Source organism: Salvia splendens, chromosome 17 (genome assembly GCF_004379255.2).
Source record: "Salvia splendens isolate huo1 chromosome 17, SspV2, whole genome shotgun sequence".
Lineage (NCBI taxonomy): Eukaryota > Viridiplantae > Streptophyta > Magnoliopsida > Lamiales > Lamiaceae > Salvia > Salvia splendens.
The window spans coordinates 1019640-1030086 of record NC_056048.1 but is presented as its reverse complement, the minus strand read 5'-3'; the positions used below and the strand labels follow the sequence as shown (position 1 = coordinate 1030086).

Here is a 10447-nt window from a genome sequence, read left to right as displayed (position 1 = left end):
TACCGTCTAATTATCCTTTTCACTTATTGACTTTAACTTCTTTTCATTTAATTCACAAAACACCATTTTTAAAATTTGATACCAAAAAGAAACCTGCCAATAATTTTAAAGAAAGGAAGCAAATGTCAATTGTACTTGATTGAATATATCTTTAATAGTACTATCTATCTAATGTCCATGTAAATAATCATGTTTTTTCATTTAATATCTCCACCAAATTAATCTCTATTTATTCTATCTATTATGGAGTAGTAATTGTCAATTTTTTTACGTTAAATTTGTGGCGTATATTTTAAAGATTTTTTTTTTCATCTAGTAATGAGAAGTTTGAGTAGTGAAGGTGCCATGTGGAAAGAAGTGCAACTAGGAATGCATCGAAATACCTAACATCAGAGTGTTTAGGTGTACGGATTTATATTAAAAATATGTATGGTTTTGCAGACCCAATAATCATGTTTCAGAATCCACCATGTTTATGCACATGAGTGAGAGTTTGTGTGTGAACACAATGTTTCTTAGAGCATGTGCATATTTGTGCTATAAAAATATGTTTACACAACGTTGCAGAATCTCTGATAAAGCACGTAATACTGTTGTACTTGTACGTGTACAATTGTTGACATGTCTCGACCAATGGTATGGCATCGGCACACGCCTTCCCTCTGCAACCGATTTCAATTTCAGCATCCGTTTTTAAATAAGAAAAAAAAAAGAATAGTACTCCCTTTATCCAAGAACATGAGTCATTTCTTTTTTGTACGAATTTTAAGAAATATGAATTGCAAGAGATAGTGTCATGTGTATCCTATTTTTACAAAGTGAAATGATGCTTTTTTTGACGGATGAACTAAAATAAAAACGAGAATTCTATTAGCGGAGGCATCAAAATAGAAAAATGAGCTTTGAAGGGAGTATATGTGAATTGCTCCATAATACTTAGAAGCATATATAATGTAAAAGTAGATGTGCGACTCATGAATAAAAAAATATGAAGTGCTTCATAATCCTCAAAATTAATCTAAAATAAGATTTTATAAATCAAGAGCTAATGCCAGTCCAAATCATTCTTTGGTTTTGTTATGACTTATCAAATTATAAATTGAGCTATGAAAAACTCATCAGAAAAACAGAAACAAAATCTTCTACATTTTATATCTCTCAATTTATACTTAAATATTTCCACATGATGCAAAATGAAGACTACATAAATATCACAAATTGAGAACAAACACATTGGATAGGGAGTTTCATGAAACGGGCTGCAAAGTCACGTGAAGATCACATGGGAATTGGAAGAAAAAAATGGCCATTTTTATCGTTTCTTGCATTGTTTTGGATATTTTAGATGAGGAATCTGTGGGATCCTTTTGAAAAAGCCTCAACTAATCATAATAAAAAGGCCCTTTTATTTTCTCACATGAACATGATTCCAAAATATATTATTTGTTCCTACAATCATAATCTTAAGGCCCCCCCATCTATTTTATGCAATTCACATGCATGTGACAGTAAAATAAAGATGGTATTATGGTATATATGTTGCGCAATTAGTTGATGAGCTAGGCAAGGATGGTTGTTCCACCAATTTTTTACAAATATCATATGTTTATTTTAGGAATAATAATTATTAAAATCACATAGTTTGATCAAATTCTAATCAGTCTCATAAGATTTGAAAACATAATATTAAATCCCAAAGTTTCAATTATATCATCCATGTACAAAACGACGTCTTTTAGAAATGCTCAATATGATGTATCATTAAAATAAGTATTTTTCTTTAAATAAGTACGGTTTGAGCATCCTCAAAAGATGTCGTTCTGTGTGCAAATAAGATAATTGAGAACAATTGAAACTTCATTATTCTGTTTTCAAACTAACCAAGAATTGACCAAACCAAACTCCATGATTTCAATATCTATAATCACTTTATTTTATATCTAAAATACTTCAAATGATGAACTTCAACATCATTTGGCACAAACTAGCATCCCATCTCACATACTAGAGTAGTAGTATAACATAAAGATGCATCAATATGAAGCCCAGCAGAAGCAGAGACAACAGCCATATAAATAAATCAGAGCGCAGAAGGTTGGAAAATGAGCAATTTGACAACTTACTTTAACACCACAGTTTCAAATATCAAAGAAAAACTCATCATGATGGAAGCATGATGAAGAAAATATTAACAGGCTTAGTCGAGACTCGAGAGATATACAGTCAAATTTGATAGAACTTGCGTATGACATGCGGTAGAACTCTTACCCCTAATGAAACTTTTCGTCATCATCTTAGCGTTCTGATGAGGCGCTCCCTCTAATCAGTGAACCCCGTCTGTGGCTACCAATTACCACGTCTTTAAGGCGGGATATGGGAGCAAGCAACCTGCTCATCTTCTGCACATGAACCACATACAAAATCAAGTCATTTAACACAGAGCGAATAGGTAGATCTTCAGCATCATATATAGCTTTCATGGGGAAAAAAATATCAGATTTTAAAAGATATTCCAACTTGTATGTTTAGTAATTTTTCACTTATCCGAACACAATAATTTTCTACAATTAATCAGCTTTCCCATTATCTATAATTTTACACTTTCATACTTTTGATAGAACAATGGCTAGGGATAGAATGCCTCAAGCCCTCAACAAAGACAAACTTGCTCCTAATTTGTCTCGTTTCATTCAACATTCTAGTTTCCTTCTTTAATCATCAGGCTATAAGTTCCACAGGAATATCAAGGCATCCCTAGATTAATATTCTACTAAAAATCTTAAGGAGTAAAAATCATCTAAATAAATCAGAAATCACCAGCCTAGCTCAAAAGTACTCATAAGGATGACAATTCACTGCCTAATTCCAAGAACAGTCACTAAATGAGCGTATATAGTCAAGAGGGAATACCTCATCATTAATACCAAACTGTAACCTTCGGTGCAAAATCTGCCACCTCTCGTGCTGCCACTGGTGGCCGATAATTACAAGTCCCATAACAGCTGCTGCAAGGAAAATAGACCAGACCGTATTTGCTTCTTTCGCATGAGCATACACAGATAAGGCCCGTCTTTTCCACCAAGCTTCACAAGGAAGGTCAGCATCATCATATTTGTCCCCCTCCGCGGCCTTCTGGAAATTTGGCAAGTCAGGATCCACATAACCATCAAGAGGTTCAATTGAATCATCAGTTCCTGCACCGTCCCCGCTATTATTGGATATGCCCATGGTCGTTTCACTATTAAACAAACTAAACTCCGAAGGGGTGTAAACATTTTGCGCTTTGTCAAAGGCCACATCTTTTCCCAGATCCGCTCCACCGAGAGATAGTGTGTTACCTTTATAATCAAGTACGTGAATTCCAGGAAACTCCTCAGTCATGAGTCCTTCAATAGTTGCACTGTCTTCATCCTTCGGATCTGATTTAACTCTATCATCTATACCCAACTGAGAAACATCATCTTCTCCACCCTTTTCACTGTCGCTGAATTCAGGTTCAATTGGCAAATTCTCGTGCTGGTTTGGAGGAAAAACAAAGTGGCCAGACATAAACATGGCATTTGACGTTTCACCCTCATGCTTATCTAACTTCATTATGCTATCTTCGCTTGAGTCAACTGGTTCGGGTCCAGGAGCAGCAGCATATGCTGACGCAGTGAGCGACACAACTTCCCACTCATTTCCCCTTGGACCAATTTCCTTCGCTTCTTCATTATCGGCCATTTACAGGACTGCCAACCCACCAACAGTTCCTATCTACAGAATGATATATGACAAAAATATTAGTCCTAAAAAATTGCCTGAAACATGAAATACATCATGGATATTAAACCATGAACTTTGGCCTAATTCTGTTATTTCCACGAACTTTGAAAATGGTCTAAAATATCACAAACTTAAACTTTACATTATGTGTGTTATTTCACAAGGCGGGTCAATCACCGTATCTGACTACCATACATGGATTCTTTATCCTGTTTGGCACGACTAAATTAATGTGGCTTTCTATCCTACTTGTCACGATTATAAAAAGCGGTCTAAAATATCATAAACGTTTCACGGTTACCCACATAGAATATGCTTTTGTTGAAAATATCTTATTTGGGTCGGATTGGAAAATAAAATAAGGAATGTAAAGCTTGTGCTATTTTGGACCAATTTTGAAGTTGGTGGGAAATACCAGATTTAAGCCAAAGTTCTTGGCTTTAGGAATCAATATCCCAATACATTAACTATTCAACAACATTTTCCTGAAAGTGAACTTGAATCCGACAACGAACAGTATAGTTTATAGTACAACTATACATAACAATTATCCACATATGGCATCCCGGTATCAACTATCATTCACTCGGATCGCTACCTCCTACGTAGCTTATTCATATCTTCCAAGGAGCTGGAAAAGTTAGCATAGCTATTCAAGCACAAGATTGTTCATTTCTCAGCACGTTCCGGTGGCGATGCTAATAGATTTTGATTTGATGCTAGCTAGTTGAATCCAGAAGATCATCAACATAGCACACAGAAACTCTCATTTCCCCAAATCAGGAAGTAACGCAGCCAACAAGTACTTCCACGATTATTTCCCCCAAAAATCCAATCTCAACATAGCCTACAGCAACTCTTCCATCACAATAACAAACGTAATCACACACAATCAAGCAAAAAAAGAATCATAAAGTGAAAAACCAGCTAAAATCAACGAAACAGCTAAAACTAACAATCGGAGATCCGCAATTAAGGATTGAATCCGACCAAAACAGAACAAAATTAGGATCAAGTCAAACCATCAAATTATCAATCAATAGGATCCAGGATCACCACAAAAAAGACAATCAACCGATGAATTGGAGGAGACTACTTACCGAAAAAGGAGTGGAGATAACGATCGAGCGGAAGAAACGGAGGTTGAGGGAGAAGAATGATTGGAGATTTATCGAAAGTATTATAATACGACATAAAAGAATATTATAGATAAATATGGAGGGGGTTAGAATCTACGAGGTACCGGCGTAGCCGGTGATGGAGGAGCTGAAAGTTACCGGCTGTGGGGGTGAAACGGCGTCGCTTCGATGCGTAGCAGTTGAAAGCCGCCACCGGTTACTGCGGTTGCGTGCGCGGCGATGGAAGTGCATTGGATAAAGTCGAATTAGAGATAGTGACATCGTAATTTGTAATGGGGAAAATAAGAGTTATTTTTTAATGGAAAAATAAATAACAAAATTGGAAATATTGTGAAGAAAAATAAGAGGAAGAGACATCAAAAGGTAAAAACAAGAGTAAATTGTCTATAAAATCTTGAAATTTAGTTAATCTAATCTGTTTTAAAAAAATTGAATAACAAATCACAAAATTTAAAAATTCTTAATCCTCTAGCCTCTAAAATTTTTGAATTGGATAAGTTGAATTAAAATAAAGAAGTAAAATAAGAGGGAAACAAGATCAAAGTCTTATAACTAAAAATTAAAGAAATAAATTTCCTTCACCCTCTAAAAATAATGATTTTAGAAAATTTAGTTGTGAAATTGGTAAAATTAAAGAGAAAAAGAAAAAAATATACTCTCTCTGTAACATAAGAATATGCATTTTTGATTGAACATGAGTTTTAATGCACAATTAATAAACTAAGAGAAAGATAGAAAGAAAAAAGTGATTAAAGTATTATTAGTGGGGAATGAGTTCCACCTTATTAAAAAGAAAAGGATTTCCAAAGTGTATATTTTTATGGACGAACTAAAAAGCAATGAATGCATATTCTTGTGAAACGGATGGAGTAGTTAAATGCCAACAGTGGAAAGTTTTCAAAAATAAAGTTGACTAATTTTTGCTGACGGATCAAATAATAAAAATTATTTTTAGAGATGAAGAGAGTACATTTATGCGATTCTTGTATAATTAATTTTGAATAGCCATAAATATGAATAAACATATACAGTAGTATTTTTCGGTGTCCATTTTAAATAGGTATTGTAGATATATAGTGGAAAAATTCAGCATTTTTATAGGTGTAACGAATTAAAGTAAGATTATATGTGCAATAGAGAACATCGATATACTAACGCATGAGAGTTTTTGAGCTTAAACATAAAATGTACACCCAAGAAAAGAATGAATCAACTATTTGCAATTAGAATATTGATATATGTCAGATCTTTATAGAGTAGGAGTTTAATGAAACAATCAACACCATCAAATTAAAATCGAACAAAATTTCTTGCTTTCAACCTCGAGTATTAGGAATATAAAAATTTAGTTCTCCGAATATATTGTCAAATATGTCTAGTCATTCATAACAACATGAATATTTCCTCCCCATTTTCTTTCTCTTTTTCTACAATTGTAATCAACTAGATACATTATAAGACAATATGTTTGGACTACAAAAATTTTGGTCAATACAAGGTTCAATGATTTCAAACCACCAACAACGAATGTATTCAATAAGGAAAAGGAAAAAGCACAATGAACATATGCTGAGAGTCTGAGACTTGTTTATTAGTCAATTTAATATTATTTCATTTTTGAAAAATAGTCATGTAACTACATTTTGATTATTCATTTAAATTAATCTTTATCTATTTATCATAATTATTTTTATATATTTTACTATTATTTTATTAATTTTGGATAAAAACTTGTGATATCTGTCCAAACAATTGTTTTTAGACAAACATAGTTTACCTATATGCTATCATTTTTCCATTGTGTCAGTAAGATTATGATTTAATAAGTTTGTTGGTGAGGGGTATATTGGATTCAATCTACCAAATTTGATGCCTCACTTTTCTTTAGTTTAATCTATAATTATATTTAATCATTTAATTTAACTCTTATGGTCCAATATTTTTAAACTAATAGAATGACATGGTGGCACATAATTTTATACATCAATAAAACATATAGGAGTAAAAAATAAAAATAAAAAAAGTGTAAACATAGTAGAGACGTTAGATTTTTATAGATTAGAAAAAAAATGAAACCACCAACACCGACCTTGCATGGTCAACAGACAGTTTACCTGCACATAACTTCAATCACCCCCAACTCTTGTCCCATCTCACAAGAAACACTCTCAAGTCAAGCCAATGCTACTTCTCCACACTCCTCTCTCTCTTCTTTGCAAAATATATCCATGGTTTGGTGCATGTTAGCTCACCACCTTCCTTCTCTCACATATACTAAATATCCCATCTCCCATTTCTTTGCCCCTTTCCACTATTCAATCCATGGATTTGCCGGTAACTTCACCGGTTTCATCATACACCTTACAAACCAACAACTTATCCTTCACCCTCACCCCTCGCCGGGCCAGCCCGGCGACGAAGCTGATAATCAAGAACGTGAGCCTCGAGGCCCGGCCAGGCGAGATCACCGCGATCGCCGGCCCAGCGGAGCCGGCAAGACCACGCTTCTCCAGATTCTCGCCGGAGAAATCCCTTCAGGAAAAATATCCGGCGAGATTCTGGTTAACGGAAACCCGGCCGAACCTGAAAGGTTTGGCCGGGTTTCAGGATACGTCACACAGGACGACGCCTTGTTTCCTCTCCTCAATGTGGAGGAAACCCTAACCTACAGCGCCTGAGGGCGAAGCTGCTTATGAAGGACCTCGGTTTGGACCACATCTCGAGGTCCAGAGTGGGGTCCATCTCTGGTGGGGAGAGGCGCCGCCTCTCCATCGGCGTGGAGCTGATCCACGACCCGGCTGCGCTCCTCATCGACGAGCCGACTTCCGGCTTGGACTCCGCCTCGGCGCTTCACATCGTCTCCTTGTTGAGATCAATGGCGGTTACTAAACACAAGACGGTTGTTTTAACCATCCACCAGCCCGGATTCCGGATTCTCGAGCTCATCGACCGGCTCCTCCTCCTCTACGGCGGCCGCGCGCTCCACCACGGCTCCCTGGAGTCGCTCGAGGAGCGTCTCGTTAGCTCCGGCCACCGCATCCCCCCTCATATAAACGTGCTTGAGTTCGCCATTGAGGTCGCCAGTAGAAGTGGCAACATCGATCCGCGGATCGAGGTTGCTGCTGGTCACGACCTCGATAGTCGCGATTGCAGTAATTGCAGGAAAAATGATTCGGTCAACACTAAGACCGCCACATCATCCTATGCGAACTCGCATGTTAAGGAGGTGGCGGTTCTAGGAGAGAGATTTGCGCGGAATATATTCCGCACGAAGGAGCTCTTCACGGCGAGGGCCAGGCCCTCGCCGTGGGGTCCATCCTCGGCACGGTGTACATGAACGTCCACAACGGCAGGGACCGCGAAAAATCCGAGGCGGGTCTTCCTCCTCTCCTCGACGACGGAGGGCCTCCCGATCTTCCTCCAGGAGAGGAGGATCTTCGTGCGGGAGGTCGTACGAGGCGCCTACAGAGTGTCCTCATACGCTCTGGCGAACGCGCTCGTGCTCCTCCCGTTCCTGGGGGCGGTCGCGCTGTTCTACAGCGCGCCAGCCTACTGGCTGGTGGGCCTCCGCCGCGACCCGGGCGGGTTCCTCTACTTCGGCCTGGTCGCGTGGGCGGTGGTGATGATGTCGAGCTCGCTCACGGCGTGCTGCGCAGCGCTCGTGCCCGACTTCATCATGGGGGCGTCCCTTATCGCGGAGGAGAGGATACCGGAGTACTGGGTGTTCATGCACTACTTGAGCATGTTCAAGTACCCTTTTGAGTGCTTGGTGATCAATGAGTATGGAGGGAGGGAATGTGTGGAGAGAGTGGTGGGAGAGTGTGTGATTTCTGGGGATGAGTATTTGAGGAAGCAAGGGTTGAAAGAGTCACATAAATGGAGCAATTTGGGGGTGATGTTTGGGTTTGTTGTGGGATATAGACTGCTTTATTTCTTCATCTTGTGGTGCAGAAGTTTGAAGACCAGAAGATTGTAGTTTTAATAAAATTGAATGTATAATTTTCTTGATTTTTTAGTATGGTGTTATTGGTGTTATAAAGTGAAATTTGTTTTGTTGCTGCTATTTATATTTGTATAATGTTCTTATATTGTAGCCTAATAATCACATTTTAATTTATACTTGGTCCATTCAAATTTATATATGGTCGCATTAATGTAACATCATGTTTAGAGTGACACCGTAACACTAGTCCTAGCCCTTAGATCCATGTTATGGACGCCTAGTATTGAATTGGTTAAGAAGGTACAATGTTACCATTTCACTAGTTCTAGTTCGGGCCTCTAGTTCGGAAACATATGCGTCAACTGGTGGGTCAGTCAACCCCTCCCGACCCACTTGGATCCGTTCCTGTCTAATCGAAAATTTGGATTTTCTTTTAATATGGACTCAGGTCATTTCATAATTATTCTTAAAGGGCCGCGCCACAGTGGCTTCGAACTCTTAGTCTACTCTAGTTTTTGGCCAGCACACATATTCTACATCTTTTGATTCTTGTTCCTTTCCGTATAATAAATAATTCATGTCAATATCAGATGGTGAAGTATTCAATATATATACTAAACGTAGAATAATAGTAAAGAAACATGAACAGAAAAACCTAAAGAATCATCACCCGAGAGAATCGGATTTTCCTTTGTAGTTAGGTTAGGAATTTTCAGTTGTTTTTACACCATTGTCGTTTGGAAATCCAAAAAATCGCACCTCTTTTCATATATCCCCTTTCATACAATTCCCATCCCTAAAATGCCTATGACTGATCTCTTTACACGGAAAAGACATGAACAGATTATCCGGTCCGGTCTGAATCTGATTATAACCTGGACAACTATGTCGAGTTCGATAGACACCAGCCTCTAGCAACACAAATTTTACATGCTAGCAAAGTTGAAAGAGTTGTGGATCCCGACAGCGAAACCTCTTCCTCGTGTTGCACTTGCAGGTGTTGAAAAATAGAATTGAAATGCGAAAAAGTAAATACCGAACTTATAGAACTCTTCAAAACATTACGCGCATGTCTTCTTTAATAGGAGGATGCTAATGTTATAGTAGTAAGAAAACATATTCTCCTTGTTTTCTACTTTGCTACTACCCCCTCCGTTCCACAAGAATATGCACTTTCTAATTTTGGAATGTCTTTTCTGTCTAATGAGATGAGACCCATTTTTCACTAACAATACTTTAATTACTTGCTCTCTACCTCTCTCATACTTTATCAATTTTATATTAAAACCCGTGCCGAACCCAAAATGCATATTCTTTGGGGACGGAGGGAATATTTATGTGTCTGTATGCGATTAATGGTCTAATTTTGACTCGACTCAACTTTTAAGAAATATATAGAAAAATGAGTGGAAATAGTTAGCGAAACATGAATCATATTTTTGTACATTAATTTTATAATAAAATATGAGTTAGATGAATTAGTCGAATTTGAGATCCATTTATCAAAGGGAAATGAATTTTTATCCTATCATTTGGAGCGTCTACACGAAAATGTCTCATCATTTAGGTAATAAACTTTTAGTATTCATTGTTTTATTTT

General features: G+C 37.4%; 1 protein-coding gene and 1 pseudogene across 4 annotated transcripts; one reads left to right on the top strand and one right to left on the bottom strand.

The window, feature by feature from the left end:
* Nucleotides 1-370: 370 nt before the first annotated feature.
* Nucleotides 371-5142, bottom strand: LOC121773588 (ATG8-interacting protein 1-like). Of its 4 annotated transcripts, none has more exons than XM_042170478.1 (4): nt 4866-5140; nt 2911-3756; nt 2269-2399; nt 371-662 (listed from the first exon to the last, which is right to left on the bottom strand). In XM_042170478.1, exons 2-3 carry the CDS (start codon nt 3721-3723, stop codon nt 2295-2297), a joined length of 918 nt encoding a protein of 305 aa, XP_042026412.1. In that variant the 5' UTR covers nt 3724-3756; nt 4866-5140; the 3' UTR covers nt 371-662; nt 2269-2294. The 4 variants fall into 4 exon arrangements, with proteins under 4 accessions (XP_042026412.1, XP_042026414.1, XP_042026413.1 ...); XM_042170480.1 differs by lacking the exon at nt 371-662 and having other exon boundaries at nt 2054-2399; nt 2911-3194; nt 3339-3756; nt 4866-5142; XM_042170479.1 differs by lacking the exon at nt 371-662 and adding an exon at nt 4364-4623 and having other exon boundaries at nt 2054-2399; nt 4866-5141.
* A 2084-nt stretch (nt 5143-7226) lies between these two features.
* LOC121775383 lies at nt 7227-8880 on the top strand (annotated as a pseudogene).
* Nucleotides 8881-10447: the final 1567 nt, after the last annotated feature.

What these genes read in the sequence shown, in the direction of transcription:
- LOC121773588 (XM_042170479.1), bottom strand. Translation starts at nt 3,723, where the DNA reads ATGGCCGATAATGAAGAAGCGAAGGAAATTGGTCCAAGGGGAAATGAG. An exon ending in AGTTTGGTATTAATGATGAG is followed by an intron (nt 2,400 to 2,910) that starts GTATTCCCTCTT and finishes GTTCATGTGCAG; the next exon opens with AAGATGAGCAGGTTGCTTGC.